The sequence below is a fragment of the Rhinolophus sinicus genome, chromosome 18 (assembly GCF_057876585.1).
Source record: "Rhinolophus sinicus isolate RSI-liver-muscle chromosome 18, RSI-T2T, whole genome shotgun sequence".
In the NCBI taxonomy this organism is placed as follows: Eukaryota; Metazoa; Chordata; class Mammalia; order Chiroptera; family Rhinolophidae; genus Rhinolophus; species Rhinolophus sinicus.
The window spans coordinates 4277864-4294896 of NC_142518.1; the positions used below are offsets into that span (position 1 = coordinate 4277864).

The following is a 17033-nucleotide window of genomic DNA, read 5'->3' on the forward strand; positions in this document are numbered from 1 at the left end:
ACAATGTCTTATGGGAGCAAACGCTTATGATATTATATAAAAAGAGTAAAAGGATCATAACCCAGACATTTCATTTCTGCTCAGGATCTAGAGAGTGAGAACGAAGCAAGCTTATTTTCACCACATTACTTCACATTCACATAACAATTCTGTTCCATTTTTAATAACATTCATGTGTAGTAAACGACACAGTGCATGCATGAATGTGGTAATTTTTCATTATAATAAAAGTGTTAGGTTTAGGAATATTATTCTACATATACTTTGAGACAATGAGCTTGACAGACCTTTCAAAGTAATAACATTCTTTATGAGTATACTATTTTAGTGTTATTGTGTATTGCTCTGGTGAAATTTTGGTTATAAAATAAAGAAATGCTTCAATTTTAGGTCTAATAGTAATAGCCGTGAAATAAATCCCATCAAATGCTATTATGGTTGTTCCAAAGTTGCTCCAATATCTTTAGCAAGTTTAACCTTCACTGATTTATATAATCTGAATGTAAAACCTACGTCTAGACTGGAGCTAAAGTGCTGTCATATTGTGATGTTTGGGGACTGAGGTAAGAAATGTGTGCTATTGAACATATAAATGAATATAACGACAACTTTACAATATGTGTATGCAACATGAAATACCCCAAAATGGAAAAGAGACTATTTGCTTAAAGGATGAAATTATTTAACCAGTAATTCCTTCACATAAACAAACTACATAAAAAAATAACACAGGTAAGTAGAATGTATTAACTCTTCTGGTCTAACTGGAAGATGTTTTCTCCTTAAACTTGTGTTTTTGATTTTAAAAAGTTACAAAATAAAGAGACAAATAAGGTAGTAGACACAAATATTGATACATGTACCATATTTTGCCGTGTATAATGCACTTTTTTGCCCAAATTTGTGAGGGAAAAATAAGGATCCACATTACACAGGGATAGTACTAATTCCATATCTATATAAATGTTTTTAATTATTTTATTTATGCTTATGCGTGAAAAGTGTAACTCTAGAAATCAATAACGATATCTGTATGCAAGATAATACTCTGAATGAAATACGACAATTGCTTTTATTGAACTTAGAATGAACTTGCAACTACGAAGAGTTCTTGGCCTTCTAGGATGTGTAAATATCGTAAATGTGTCCCCGATACATAAAATTTCTTGTACCTTGTATCTGTTCTTGTGTTTTGTAATTATTTGTTCCATACAATTTCTTATACCATAATACGTTTTTAAAAATGCTAAAGTTTCTTTGTCACACAAAAAACAAGTACCAAATGTAAACAAATAAAATTTTGAATTAAAATATTAAAACGAAAGATTTTTTTTTTCCCCCCTAAGTTTGGGCCAAAAATGTGGGTGTGCATTATACACGGCAAAATACGGTACCTTGATTGCCTTGGTGGCGACAATGACTGATAATACACATGTGATAAAACCTCCTAGAACTATATACATCGTACCAATATCAATTGGTATTGCTTTTGATATCGTTCTACAAACGCATAACGTGTAACCACTGGCGGAACTGGGTGTGAAGGGTACATGTTATTTCTCTGCACTACCTTTCCAGCTTCTTGTTCCTCTATATTTACTCCTAAATCCCAAGTCTGTTCTTTCTTGAATACAGTATTGATGGGGTCATAAGAAACATACCTTAGAACATTGCTTGTGATTCTGGCACCAAACCATGGAACCATTGTTCTGCAAAAAGAAAAATAAATATTGACTCATGAAATAAGTTTCGAACTGAAAAGTACACGCACGTGTATGTCAACATAATTTTTAAACAGTTGCGTTAACAAAAGACCGATGCTGCCATCCTGATAGGTTTCTCTCTCCCTAAGATAAAACATGTAAGTCCAGCTTTGTCCTTCACTTCATGGTATAAATAAAGACGGACATATAAAATCAAAAGATTTCGAGTTGTGTAAAAGTGAGCCATGTCTCAAGGTGTGCTGAGCAATGCAATACCGACCACCAGGGAAAATGAACACGTAGACCTTTCTTTCAGCGTAAGTGGTTTTAGTAAATTTACAAGTTGCAGGCTGATCCCAACCAATTCACAGTAACAAGAGTTTGAGCTGGGGAATCAGATCTCACGTGTAAAGGCTTCTCTTGACCTTTTACAAGGATGAGGGACGAACTACCCCTGTGCCTCAGTTTATCCATCTGTAAAGCAAATCGACAATATCTCACGTATGAGGTCACTGGAATGAGTAACTGAAATAATATTCATAAACCACTCAGCATGGCTTGATGTTCCCTTGATAGAAAACAAATATTAAGACTATGATTTCTTACCCCTCACATTTGAATGTTTGCCTAGAATCTTAGTTCTACGTGACTAAGATTTGCGTCACTTTTTTTTCCTTTGGTTGCGATATTTTAAATCAGATTGTGCGAGGCTGTTGGCAGAGGAAGAAGAAACCATGACCCAATAATGAAGATGCTGTGAACTCCAGGTCTTTGAAGTTCAGGGCGGGTACGAGATAAAATAGCTGCTTTCTTGCTTGAACCTCTAAACTTTCAATTTTAAGAAAGTCAGTATGGATAGAATATTATTGCGTGTGCAGTTAAGGGGAAAAAATCAACCCAATAACGTCGTTTTTAAAAATATTTTATACACGTTTATTGAGATACATAATTCACATAAAAAGCACTTATGGAAAGTATACAATTCAATGGTTTTTAGTATATCCACTAGAGTCTGCAACGATCCATCACTCATTTGGAACATTTTCACCAACCCAGATAGAAACCCGTCCCTATTTAGTAGTCACACCCGATTCTGTCCTCTTTCCCCAGGCCCTGGCCACCACTAATCTACTTTCTTTCTCTATAGATTGGCCTACTTTGGACATTTCGTGTAAATGCAACCATTCAATATGTGGTCTCCTGTGTCTGGCTTCTCTCTTTTCAGCATATTTTACACTACGCTAAATGGTACAATAGTTTTGCTTCATTGATGGTGTCACATACATCAGAACGTCCGTCTTTTTGATTCTCAAATTCTACTGTATGGACAGGCCACATGTTTGTCTTCCACTCCCAGTAACATACCTTAACATATCCCATTCCCAGGAATATAGGATTAATAATACATAATCATATAGGATCTTAATAACGTAGGATTCCCAAGACCCCCGGATAGATCGCAACTGTACAGGATGAGGGATTTTCCTCTTCTGTGTAGGCTAAAAGGTCTCAGTCCTGATGTGAGGCTTTCACTATGAAAAGCTCTCTGCCCTATGTCCCTAACGGCCCCTTGCGGCCTCAACTCCCCCAACTGCCATCCATCCCTCTGAGTCCAGTTCATCCGGCACCTCCCTCCCCATCCCCCGACAGAGTCCCAGGCAGCCTTACTGAGCCCTCAGCGCCCCAAGATCAGTGTTCTTGGGTCAGACCAGCGAGGAGTGGAGCTGGAGGAGCCCAGGGACAGCCTGGGACAAGATTCAGTCTGATTTCTGGCAGGGTTTGCGGCGGAGAAATAATTAGATTGAGTACCAGCCAAAGCTGGACAAATAGTGGACACGGTTCAGTTACTGGAAATGAAGCGTCAGTAGAAAGAGTACAGGAAAGAGAGCATTATGTACAGATTGATGTCCCATAAAAGGAGTCCTTGCTTTGGTGACAAATGCAGAGTTCACAGGGGGGTGACGCCGGCTGAGGTGTGGTTGTAAACAGGGTGATAACTGCAGAAAGCAGGGGCCAGACCCTGCAAAGCACGTTATGGAGAAGGTGAGAGCAGGGCCCAGGCCACTTTGGAGAACTTCCCAAGCGAGAGCCCCCTTCATCATCTTTTCCAGAAAGGGTCTTTCCTGTGTGCCCTGGGCATGATGTCTCCCGCTGGGACATCCTAGGACCACATCTGTCAGAGCGCCTCCTGGCCCTGACTTCAGCGCTCCGGGCTCACGACCCAGCGATGGAAAGCAGTGAGGAACCTCCTAGAGAGACTCAGGGCTGAAGCAAATGGGCTCCGACCTTGGAGACTGGGTCACGTGACCTTGGAGGGTCCCTGTCTGAGCACCTGCAGCCTCCTGGACTCCAGTCAGAAGGTCCTGTACTTGCTCTGGAAACCGCGCCATTGGACCAGCTTCCATCTCCTGCCCTCCCAGGTCCTTCTTTTCCTGGGCAGATGGGCAGGACCTCTGCAGGAGAGAAGGGAGCCCCTAGCTGCCACTGCATGTGTTGTAGTGCTCTCGGGAGATGGACGGTACTCTCCTCCGCCATGGGAGACCTTCCCTTTGATCTAAGTCTTCGCCCCCAAACTGCAGTGTGGTCCAGGAAACGGCTTCCTGGTTTCGCTTTGCTTGAATGTTTGACACTTAGCAACCAGACGCGCTCCTGGTTCTCTCCGAGATGACATCCGTCAAAGGCCACATGCGGGTGACTGGGGTTGCAAAGGTAGGCATGGCCACTGCTGCCTGCCCCAAACTAGTGGTTGACAAAGATATTACCAATGGGGTAATAAGCCTCTGACGCGGCTATCATCAAAAATGTCATTATTATACTCTCAACCACATCTATACCGCAGGCACCTGCTTTGGTGCCTGATATATTCCACCCCTACCATGGAACAAGCTTCGTTTATTTACCCATGTCACACATAAGAGACTGGGGGTCCACATATCCAACTAAAACATCCACCGTCAGGAAGTCAATGGGGAAACTCAACTGTGAATACAGTTAACCAGAGGGTGAGTTTACAGCTCTCCCTCGGCTTTGAAGGAATTCCCGGATCGATGACCTTGGAAGGAGAGGTAAGAAGGGGTCCGACCGTCCTGCATATGCTACGTTCAGGCAACAGGGTATCACACTGATGGGTTGGGCAGAGGAGAGGAGAGATTCATTCAGGAAATAGGTAGAAAGCAGATTATAGTGGATTTTGACTTATCGTTGGAAATAAGCTTTTTTTTTTATTTAGTAAATATTAGAAGGGTAAAAAAAGAAAGAAACAGGATTAGAGCTGCGAGGAGTTCTGCGCAGGGCACACCTTCCTTAGTTCGCTCTTGTTCCCTTGGATTGTAGGTAAAATGGCCAAACCTCAACAACCAAAACACAAACAATTCCGTGGACGATTGCCTCCAGCGGCTCTGTGAACGCAAACTCCACTGCCTGGCGGGTCGGAAACTCAGTATTGCTTCTTACTGGCTCCAACGCCTACCGATATAAGAAAGAAACCTATAGCCGCAGTTCCAGGTGATAAGTCATTCACATTGTGGGGAGGGAGGGAATTAATATCACTGCATCTCCTCAACCAAAGCATTTTCATTTTAAGCAAAATTTCCCACTAATCGTAAAACAAAAAGCTCTGTCATTAGAAAGAAATACTTGGGGGTAATAGCAAGCGAGCATGAAAGATTATTATGATTGAATTTTTTTTTTTACTGAAGACAGCATGTCACAGGATGCTTGGAAAGATTAAAAAGATAATCCATGTAAAGTATTTAGCAAAAAAAATGCACAGTTAGATGTCAGAAAAAAAGATTACTTTGCTGTTTTGCCATTATTATTGTTTTTAGGAGTGAGGACTAATGCTGGATTTAAAATCTCCCAGCTCTTAGGCAAAAGCTCATTCTGCACTAACCGGTTTGATCTGATGCGTGAGGCCCAGAAAGGGCCATCCCTTTTTTTCTCCCTGGGTGGCAGCAGTCTTTCCACGTTTGCCAATATGACAAGTCGGCAATGGTGATATTTTTGCTCTAATTTCCTTCAATTGGCCATTGTATTTCCTTTAAGGGGAACTGTGTGTGCATTTCACCTTTTCTGTTCTGGATTATATATCCTTCCTCATTGCATCATTTGTCTTTCTAATTTATTCATGAAGTTTTCCAGGCAGAAATTTTCTACATACATATACACACACACACACACACACACACACACACACACAAATCCACCACATATACGTTTCCCCCAAAAAGCATCTCTATTTCCCTTTTGGGTTTGAGGTTTCCTGTTTTTCTTAAAACAATCCCCCCTGAACCCGTTAAGCTTTTGCAGTTACCCTCTACTTTTGCCTCAATCAATCAGCATTGGCCCTACGATTCATCTCTACAAAGAACTTCTAAGAACCTCACCTAAGGGCATGGAGACTGTCGGTAAAGCCCCAATTAAGTCGGCCTGTGTTTAGGCCAGGTGTGCGAGGACACGGCACCATCCACCTAGGCTGCTTACCTGGAATGCTCTCTGAACAGGTGAGCAATGGAAAAATACAAGAAGCCAGTACATTTCAACATCCCGCCCTGGGGGGAGTTCTTAGATTCACAATAGCCTTCCCCAGGTAAGCCACTTGACAACAAAAATAAAATACTGTATTTGCAATAAAGTTTTCTGCTGGCGGGAAGCCAGCAAAATGAAGAGTGAAAAAGTACATTAGGCAAGAAAGACGTTCGTGTCTCGAATCATCACCGTGACCTCCTGGAAGGATCAGACAGCGGGACTTTTGTAAGTATATAAAGATTACTTCCTGTATTTTATTGGTTTTACTAGATCAAACATGAGTGCTCGCCAACCCAACTTTCAAAGAGTTTATATAAGGGCAATCCTCTGCCCCCAGATATTATTTCTATGACATTTTCAAAGTTTCTCCATTTCTAGCCTTTTGATATTTTTTTTTTCTTAAAAGAAAATAAAGCTTCAAACGCTTCAAGGAAAGACAACACTTCATTCACTCCAAGACAACCCACAAGAGAGGATAAAGATAAATGAAAACTAGTTATCTGTATATAACCATTTGAAAAGAGAAGAGAGCATTCTAACAGAGCCCAAACTTTTTGAAACATCACCAGGTGTAGCTGTGGAATAGTCACGAGGACTCATCAATTTGCAGTTTCGAAAATACATCAAACTGTTGTTTGATCAGCACGTCAGAACATTGAAAACTGAAAGGATCCCACAAAACCCACGATAGACAGAGCCTTTCCCAACCCTGTGAAACTCCAATTAGCTGTTACTCTCAATGGACAATTTTGTTAAACATGTTTTTTAAAATTTAGGAATTTAGGAACCTCGAATATTTTCCTATCATTTTGGAACCCTGGAATAACATACTTGGTTTCATTTAGAACTTGAAAGATGTGCTTTGCTAGTCTCAATACACTCAGAAGTTTCTCATGAACGCGACAGCAGCAAAAAGAGGAAGTCAGGACATGAAAATTCAGAGCAGGCATCTCCATGGCTTCAAATATATATTTTTTTAATCTTTTTTTTCTTCTTTTTTTTTTTTTTTAATTTATTGGGGTGACAATTGTTAGTAAAATTACATAGTTTTCAGGTTTTTAAATCTTTGCAAGGGGTCACCTCAACCGTCTCCTTCATTCAAAATATGTCTCGGAAACCTTAAACGCATGCTACCAAGTGAGAGAAGCCGATCTGAAAAGCCTACGTACTGTAGAATTCCAACCCTGTGACATTCTGGAAAAAGCAAAACCATGGAGAGAGTAAAAAGATCAGGGGATCAGGGGTGGGGGTGGAGGGACGATGAACAGGCAGAGCTCAGAGGATATTTAGGGCAGTGAAATGCATCTGTGTGACACTGTAATGGGAGAGAACATATCATGCCACATTTGTCCAAACCCACAGAACGTCCCCCACCAAGAGCGACCCTAACGTAAACTATGCACTTTGGGTGACAGTGACGTGCCAATGTGGGTTCCTCAGTGGTAACCAGTGTGCCATCTGGGGGGGCATAATGACAGTGGGGGAGGCTGTGCACATGTGGGGGGCAGGAGTCCATGGGAAATCTCTGTAGTTTCCCCTCCATTTTGCCGTGAACCTAAAACCGCTCTGAAACAGAGTCTACTGAAAAGGAAAAATAGCGGTGTGTATGTATTTTTTGTTACATTAGTAAGATTTCTTTGCAATGGTATGAGTCATCTTCGTAAGGAAGTAAACGGTCTTTCCATTCCTCCCACTCCCCCTGCGCCTCTACACACACAAAATCCCTCTGGATTCTACAAATATCTCACACTGAACTGAATTCCAGAGGAAAACAATATGGGACCATGGAGATATACGTCTCCCACCAAACGCAGGCCGCGGCCACACCTGCTTTCCTTCATTGGTCAGGCCTAGCTGCTTATTGGGACCGAGGACTGTGCAGCTGCCGCCCTTCCACCCAGCACTTCTCCCTCCACCAGCTCAGCTCCCATGCATCTTTCAGGACATTGCAAATGCCTCTTCCTCCAGGAAGCCTTCCCAGATCCCCACACCCTGCCTGTAACGGGTCCCCCGAGTAGCTCCCTGCACCTCTCTTCCAATGCATTCTACCATGGTTTATAAGAGACAGTGCACCCGTGTTGTTTTTGCTTCATGGTCCTCTGTCCCCCAGCCTGTGACCACCCTGAATACACCCCATCTTTCGCTCACCGTTGGCTCACTCACGACCTTACCACATAGCAGTGATTGAAAAAACTCCATGAATGGAACAGGGGGTCAGAGAAGGAATTTAAACTCGAACAGTCGGTCATGAGGAGCTGAAAGGAAGGCAATAAACAGCCTGAGTTGAACACATTTTTATCTTCGCCGGTTGGAACTTTTCGGAAGTTTGGTTCAGTATCTTGTTTGCTGTAGAGTAACTGTCCAAGAGATTCGGCATGATGATAGCAAAGACTGACCAAACACTTGCATTCACAACCACATACAAATTATTTAAGAAATAATCATGCTAATCATCTTTTTATAGATGCATATAATTAAAGTCGTCTAAAGAAAATTTATAGGACAGCATGTGCCAGACAGTGCCATCTGGGAGAAAACACTATCTTTTACCATGAATTTTGACACGGAATATTCTAATGCATTCTATATGTGGGAGAGCATGCGATGGCGACAGAATTTTTGCTACTTGCTATCCCAATTAGAGTGGTGGGACCCGCCACAGAACCTGACATGTATTCTCTAAACCACAGCTGGTATTACAATGTCTATTATCAGGAGAGAATTCTGGTGAGTTGTGCTGTCTCCACAAAATTCACATCAAACCCTAGTAGATTTCAAGACCACAAATGACTGTGTAATACATAACTGTCCCGTCAAATACAGAAATGTCTGTGTAAGTTTCATTCTCCTCGTGGCGGAGACAAGAAAACGTGTAGATGGAGGCTGACAGTAAAAGCAGGCGTGCTCAGACACCACTTCACTTGCAAATGGTGTGTGGATTCTCGCAACTGCAGGAACCTTCCACCCATCGCCACACCTACTGGTCTAGAAAGGAAACAGATGCTGATGGGGAAAGGTGACGACTCTGGCAGGACATAGCTGATGGCTCCATTGTGCACCAACCCATGCTTCCAAGTGCTCCTAGGTTGTCTCCGAGGCAGGTCATTGCAATCGGCCACACCGACTTGTTTCCATCCCTTCCTTTTGAAGCTTTCCTGCCTTTCACCTTAACCATTTGTTCGCATCTGAGTGATGGTGGCAAAAACACCCCTGGAGGAGGGGAAAAGAAGCAGCAGCAGGGATGGAGTAGGGAAGAGAGATCGAAAGGGTCCCTACAGGTCTGGGGTCTCTGGCTATAACCACAAGACTTAAAGACCCCTTTAAAGTTTGATATGAAAGTACACTTTGTGGTTGCTGTCACACGACCAAGGCAAACCTTCTGCCCTGTTGAAGGTTATTACAGCCCAAACACACAAAATGTCATGGGTGTCAGGACTGCCACCAGCTGCTTTGGGGGAATCTCAGGGATTCCCCTTGGTGGCTGTCTGAACGCAGAGGTGGCAGTTTCTGACACCAGGACACTGGGCTTAGTCGTGAAGCTGTGGCTCAGTCGTCATAGCAACTGCCAGTCCTGTCCAACCTGGGATATGGGGTCTCCAGCAACGTCTGAGTATCCCAACTACACCCACAATCCAGGGTAATTAGAGACAAAGCACAGAAAGAAAGTTTGGTGGGAATGCGAAGGCCGCTAAGTTTTGGCAACCAGATTAGTGACTAGGATCCACCTCTCTGGACCCAGGACATGTCTTTTCAACAACCCTAGGCAAAATCCTGAGATAGAACACCTGATTGAGACACGGAATCTGACTGTCGCTGAAGTGGGGGTGCATCTTACCCCCAAGTGTGATGGATGCCACACAATCATTGTTAGTCAGGCAGCAGACATGACAGGGGCGTCCACATTTCTCACACGTGACCTTGGTCACAGCAGGGCCCGCTATCGCCATTTCAGCTGAGCTGTGTGCACTGCTGGTTCTACACGTGTTGTGCTTAACTGCCGTTTAAAACATGCTTCCAATAATTAGACTGTGACTTGGCATTGAAAGGAAAAATTATCGTGAGCACAAATGTGCAAAGAATAAAGAGGCGGGCAAATATGCACTGGAGGAAAGACAGAACTTTCGTATTTTCTTGCAACAAACAACCAATACCTTCTAGGATTTAAGCAAGGAAGATGCCAGGAACGATGGAGCCGTGCTACACATTATGACTGATGCGGGGACAAAAGCATTCATAATCTCATACAGAAACGCAAGTGAAGGCAGAAGAAATCACCAAACCTCCTCGAGCAGATAAAAGGTGGTACAGAGCAACGCAACACGGGTGTCACCAAACGATGCTTCCAGGAAGACCCTCATAGCGCCATGCATCTTAATTTTATCACTTTTCAAAAAATTTCTCAGGGTTGCATAAAAATGGATGTGCTACCCACAGCTCATTAGCGTCGCCTGAATGTTTCATATAAATTTATGTTGGCTCTCCACAAATCCCCTTTCTTCTCCACATCGACGCATCTGATAATTACTCCTTGGAGGGCCACCCCGGCTTTACCAAATCTGCATGACGACTGAACTCATTCTGAGTGACCTGTTAAACTGTAAAGACTTTCTAGAAAGGGGCCTGCAATGAGACGACGCATCAGGCTGTAAATGGAGGACAGAGGGGGGTCTGCCCACATCACACACCCTTAAGGTAAACCCAGTACCAATTTCGTTGACGTCTACATGGAATGTGCACATAAATTTCCTACTCACGGGAAGCTGGGGTGAAAAGAGCTTGTGCCCCGCGTTTTCCCCAATGAAATCAGAACCAAGGTAATTTTGCGGAAAAAGTTGAGTTACTGGGGGAGGGTGTTTAAAGAGCGAACACGTGGGTTATCGACTGAAGGAAGGTGAGAGTTGGGGCATTGTGGGCTCGCGACAGGACTCGGCAATAAATTAAAAGAGGAACGGCCACATGACAGTGATTCTAAACTTCCTGGCTCAAAGGGGCATGTGGGAAATCCGTGAAACATACAGAATTTCCAGGGGACTGGCCCCAGAATCTGGGGGTTAGCCGTCTCCCCCGATGTTTTCTATGGTGTGGCACATGTGGTAACTAGGAGGCCGATGGCTTGTCTGAACTTTGAAGGCTTGTGGAATGCAGGTCTTGAGTGGACGGCACACAGTGGGTGTGGGAAGTAAGTAAAGGCTAAAGCGGCAGGTGTCTGAGCTCAGAGTGGAACAGTGTAGTTTAAAAATTGAAGGTAGAAGAATTCAGATGGATGATTCCGTGTTTCCCCGAAAATAAGACCAGGTCTTATATTAATTATTGCTCTAAAACATGTATTAGGGCTTATGTTCGGGGGATGTCCTCCTGAAAAATCATGCTGGGGCTTATTTTCTGGTTAGATCTTATTTCCAGGGAAACACAGTAGGTCCAAGGTGTGTCAGGGGTCGGGAATGTGCCAACCGCAAAGATAATTAGTCTCGGTGTGGTCCACACAATGAGAGTAACTATCTGTAGCAGATGTAGCTAGGTACAAGCCAGCTGTCCCCAACCCCATGACCGAGAAGAATCTTCCTACTGAGTGCTGAGAATTGACAGTTCACAGCTAAACTGGGGACTGCACTTGGCTAAACACAGGGACCCAGCCAAGGCCATACATCCTTAGGGAGAAGCCATCTCCAATGACTGGTCATTGCTGGGGTACGAAGGACCCACCTCCTCGTCCCATTCTGGGTAAATTTCAAGGTGTCCCCCGCTCCAGAGTGTGCTGTGGGACCCACTGAGTCTGTGGCTACGGCTGCATGGCAGCCCCCCTCCTCCTGTGTCCCCTGCCACGTCCTGAAGTCCCCATCAGGGCTTGGTCCTGAAAATACTATCCAGTAACGTTCAGAGCTCCGACCTCCAAATCTTGGAATATGCTTCCTGAACAACACAGCCTTCTCGCCATGTACAGCGAGAATGAGGGACTGAGCTTTCTCCGATTGAGAGGCTTTGGGGAAAAGCCAAGTTTCAATACAGGCAAGGAGATACGAGGCCTATTTCTGGAGTAAAACGCGCATGTTGAAGACATTAACCAAGTAGGTGGCAGGGTGGGACAGCTGCATGGACGTGTGGCCCTTCCAGACGGGAAGATGGCGGAGTGAGTCACGTGAAACAGCTGCTGAGCTGGAGAACATTTTAGCACAAGAACTCATCTCATTTCAAGTCCCAACAAGCTCTTCGTCAATCCACCAAGCTCCTTCAGGACGCACCACAACTTCTTTGATACGAACTTTCTGAAAGAGAATTGTGTTCTCTGGAGGGTATTCACCATACAAGAACTTATTGTTGTTTCAGTATGTTTCAGCTTGCTATTGGCGCTATTTTTCATCTGTGCTTTTAAAAGCAACTTTAGTGCGAGGCTCTGCACCAAACAATTCAAAGGAACAATAGACATCTTTTTGTAAAGCAACATGTCAGCACCATCCCAAACTTTCCATGAAGAATTAACACCATCATCAAAGCTGCAAAAAAACGTAAGGGCGATGTGGGAAAACAATTTAGAAACATTAACTTGACATGGCTCTTAATTATATCCTTTACTGTAATTCTCTGGAAAGCGTGTGATGTATTGTGAATTCACAACTTGCTCAAGTTTACTTTAAGTAACACTTAACGACTAGCAATGTTTACTAGGAGGCTTCTTAGGTATTTTCTTTCCTTAATCATTGTTATTGCTATTTCTTTTTATTGTAGGATGTTTTATACATGGACAAAATAGAAAATTAATCAGGAGAAATTTTAGCAAAAACTCCAGGTCGAAAGCCAGCTACTAAAACAGTGACTTGACAAGAACTCTGAGCACTACATGGGGATTCAATCTTGTCTTATGTGGTAAGGGGAGTGTAAAAAGGTGTCTGTGGCATAAGCAGTTAAAAATCATTTTCTTTATGATTTGATCTAAATTTATTGAGGGCTCTTCGAATCCTGACCTCTCCACAGTTAGTCACAGGAGCCTCGAAACTCTCCAGGACCCTCGAAACTCTCCAGGACCCTCTGAGACTTTCTTCTGCATCACTAACAGTCACCTTCTTGCAAACCGTCTCCAGCAATGGGCACTGCGGTCAGTCCCTGTCTGAAAGTACAGATCTCTTTGAATAGGGCCAAGCCGGTTTTCTAAATACAGCCAGTACAAGAAAACGGACCCAAAATGTGATTCAAAATACCCACTCAAAATGTTTGTAAAGTATAGAATCCCAACTCAGACGGTACCATATCATTACAAATCAGAGAAGATCTTTGAGGGTCATTTAATCCATCTTCTTGCTGAAAACAAGATAAATGTAACACGTTAATGACATGTCATTGTCTTATAGTACAAGGAACTTTCCAAGGGAAAGAGGGTGCAATGTTCCAGGAACACATTGCCCTGTCTCATTGACTTTTCCATCCCCGAATTCCTGCCCAAACCTCTCAAATCCAGTGAAGAGCAAAGGAGTGAGGAGTGACTAACTTGTAAACTCTCTGTCTGCTAGTATTTTATTCTCTTATCAACTAAATCGTCTAATAACTCTCTTCAATACATTGGCAATGCCTAAGAAAAAGGTCAAAACCGGATGAGAAAGACAAAACACAGGAGTCCACCCTGCCTGAATATTAAGAAGCAAGATGACGGACATTATTCACTTCCATAATACTCAACAGTGGGACCCAGACAATGATATAAACAACCCACAGCCCGGAAGGGAACGGGAAATGGGGAACTTTTTGGAAAACGCTCAGCAAGGTCTGAGAAAGGAGGGAAAGTGAAGAAGGGGTTGAGAGGAAGGATCTAAGTGTCCAATGATGAAATGAAACCTCAAAAGTACCACACGAGGACTCTGGCCACATCGGGTTACTGGTTGTCATGGATTTGAATAACACAGGAAAGCCATCGGCGATATTGACAACACAAGATCCTGTGGAAAATTCTAGATCGTGACAATTGTAAGAGGTAACAGTTGAGATTCAAGTCTAACGTTCTCCCTTTCTAGACGAAGACCTTGGAGCCCAGAAGTCTAAATAAAAATGCACAATAATACACTGTTGATTCAAACAAACAAGAATATCTGAATAGGCAGAACATGTAATGGGGAGTCAAAAGACCCTTTTTCACATCCCAGGTCACTTATCCATCATAAAGTGCGAGCTCTCGGAGAAATTCCTTTCTTCCTTTCTAAAGCGAGAAGAACAGTGTTTTCCTGAGATCGTCAGAGATGTTTATGAAGACCACCTGTGATGAACTAGTGTCAAGGCTGTGTGTAGTCGAGTCCACGAGAGGCAAACCCACCACTATGAATGACTGAATAATTTAGAAGACGGTCTCAGAGGGTCCTGGAATCCTTCGTGGGTGACTAACTGCGGAGAGGTCAGAATTCTGAGAGCCCTTACTAAGTCTTGATAAAATCATAAAGAAAATGGTTTTCAATTGCCTACGACTAAGGCCAGTCATGAATTTCTATGTTATTTGGTTGTTTCAAGTCTTTCCAAAGGTACAATTTCCACGTAAAGCATAAAATCAGTACCATTCTTTAATGCAGCGATGCACTAAATTAAAATCACAACACACGAATGACTGACAATTAAGTTCACGAACTCATCACGAACACACCTCATTGCTGAATATCACTATGGTCACCTTCAAAGTTCTCCCCTTGGGAAGCTATGCACTGACACCAGTGCCTAGTCCACCCTTCAAAGCAATTTTGGAACTCTTTTTCTGGAATGGCCATCAGAGCTGTCGTTGTATTACCCTTGATGTCCCGAACGACATCAAAATGTCTTCCTTTCAGTATTTCTTTTATCTTCGGGTAAAGAAAGAAATCATCGGGGGCCAGATCAGTTGAGTAGGGAGGATGTTCCAATACAGTTATTTGTTTCCTGGCTAAAAACTCCCTCACAGACAGTGCCGTGTGAGCTGGTGCATTGTCGTGATGCAAGAGCCATGAATTGTTGGTGAAAAGTTCAGATCGTCTAACTTTTTCACGCAGCCTTTTCAGCACTTCCAAATAGTCAACTTGGTTAACTTTCATCCAGTTGTTATAAATTGATAATGAATAATCCCTCTGATATCAAAAAACGTTAGCAACATCATTGCAACAAGTTCACAAACTTAATTGTCAGACCTCATATAACCCCCTGTTGGGGAATGTGAAAATCCAGTAACATCAAACACTATTTCTTTTGGGGTCTGGGACTCGATTCCAACGCGGGGGGAAGGGGAGCTTCCTCACACATCACCAGCAGGGTGGCTGAGAATTCATCTCAGTTCTGACACTACCTACCTGGGAATAGCCTCGGACCCTACAGCTTAAAAACTCAGTCCTGTAAGACTGCCCCCCACCTTCAGAGGCCAGTGGCAAAGCCAGGCTGTTACGTCTGCTTCTGACCAACTGGCTATAGACTGGGGGTTTCTAGGACCCTGTCCTTGGATTTCAGAGGCCAGTTGCAAGTACAGGTGGTTGCCTGTGCTTCCGATCAGCTGGCTAAAATGAGAAGTTCCCAGGACCCCCTCTTTGGTTTGATTAATTTGCTAGAGTGGCTCACAGAACTCTGAGACACATTTTACTTACATTTTAGGTCACGAGTTAATTATAAAAGGCTGTGACTCAGGAAAAGCCCGATGGAAGAGATGCTCAGAGCATGTGGGAAGGGCACAGAGGGCATGCCCTCCCCAGGGGTCCGTTCTCCCAGCACCTCCACCCGTTCAGCGACCAGGAAGGCTCTGAACCCCTTCTTTGGGGTTTTTATGGAGGCTTCATTACGTAAGCATGACTGACTAAATCGCTGGCCATTGGTGATTGAGTCAACTTCTAGCCCCTCCCCCCTCTGAGGTCGGGGGGGTGGGAATGGAAGTTCCGACCTTCTAATCAGAAGCTTGGTTCCCCTGGCAACCAGCCCCCTTCCTCCGGGCACCGAGGTGCTTTCCAAAAGTCACCTCATGTCCTCAGCAAAGTCACCTTTACCATTTCTATCATAGGAAATGGCAAGGGTTTTAGGAGCTGTGAGCTAGGAACCGGGGGACAAAGGCCGAATATAAATGACACATATATTTTAGTCACGTGAATGACCACACATATATTTCTTATGAATCACATTATTGAACTATTCTTAATAATACTTAAAAATCCAAGTGAAATGTAGGGACAAAACGTTTCTTAAGGCTGCCGTAACAAAGGACCACATACGTCCTCCGTGGTTTAAACGACAGAAGTGTATTGTCCCACGAACCGGGAATCTGAGATGATGGTACCAGTGTGGTCCTGCTGCCTCTGCAGGCACCCGGGCAGGGTCTGCTCCATGCCCTTCTCTTAGTGTTACCATAGGCCGGAAGAGAAGGGCCCCGGGGGGAGCAGGGAGGCAGGGAAGGAGGAAGTAAGGGGAGACACAGGAAGGAGGCCAGGAGGTCATCCTTAGGAAAAGGGGCTGCTACCAGAACCGGCCAGATCTAGATTTGGGTGACTCGGGATGCCCTCTTGTCCCTCAAGGTGACCTGTAGCTAACTGGAATAGATTACAGTGCTATTAGCATTGCGAGCAGGGAGAACTCTCCACCCCATGTGTGGTCATGGCAGGTCTGACAAGGGCCATGTAAGGACCGGGCATCCCACCTCCCAACGGCAAGGAGTGGTCAGCGAGGACTCACCTGGGACCGCCTAGAACGTCACCCCTAAGTCTTGAGTATTTCGTGCCCTCATTCTAATGACGTCCTACCCCTCCTTGCTCTTCGGGGCAGATGCTCTTCTCCAGGCCTGCCCATCCCACTTTTGGGGAGTGTACTCTCTTCCTGTCTTCTAAG

General features: G+C 43.9%; 1 protein-coding gene across 4 annotated transcripts in view; it reads right to left on the reverse strand.

The window, feature by feature from the left end:
• ANOS1 (anosmin 1) overlaps window positions 1-17033 on the reverse strand; it is a 412806-nt gene that overhangs the window by 118301 nt on the left and 277472 nt on the right. For 3 of the 4 annotated variants that reach the window (XM_074323216.2, XM_074323214.2, XM_019712772.3), the window contains one exon: window positions 1662-1709. The exons of the other annotated variant lie outside the window; for it this stretch is intronic. In XM_074323216.2, coding sequence (XP_074179317.2) covers window positions 1662-1697 — 36 coding nt within the window. In that variant the 5' untranslated portion in view covers window positions 1698-1709. The remainder of the gene's footprint in view (window positions 1-1661; window positions 1710-17033) is intronic. 4 annotated transcript variants of the gene reach the window in all.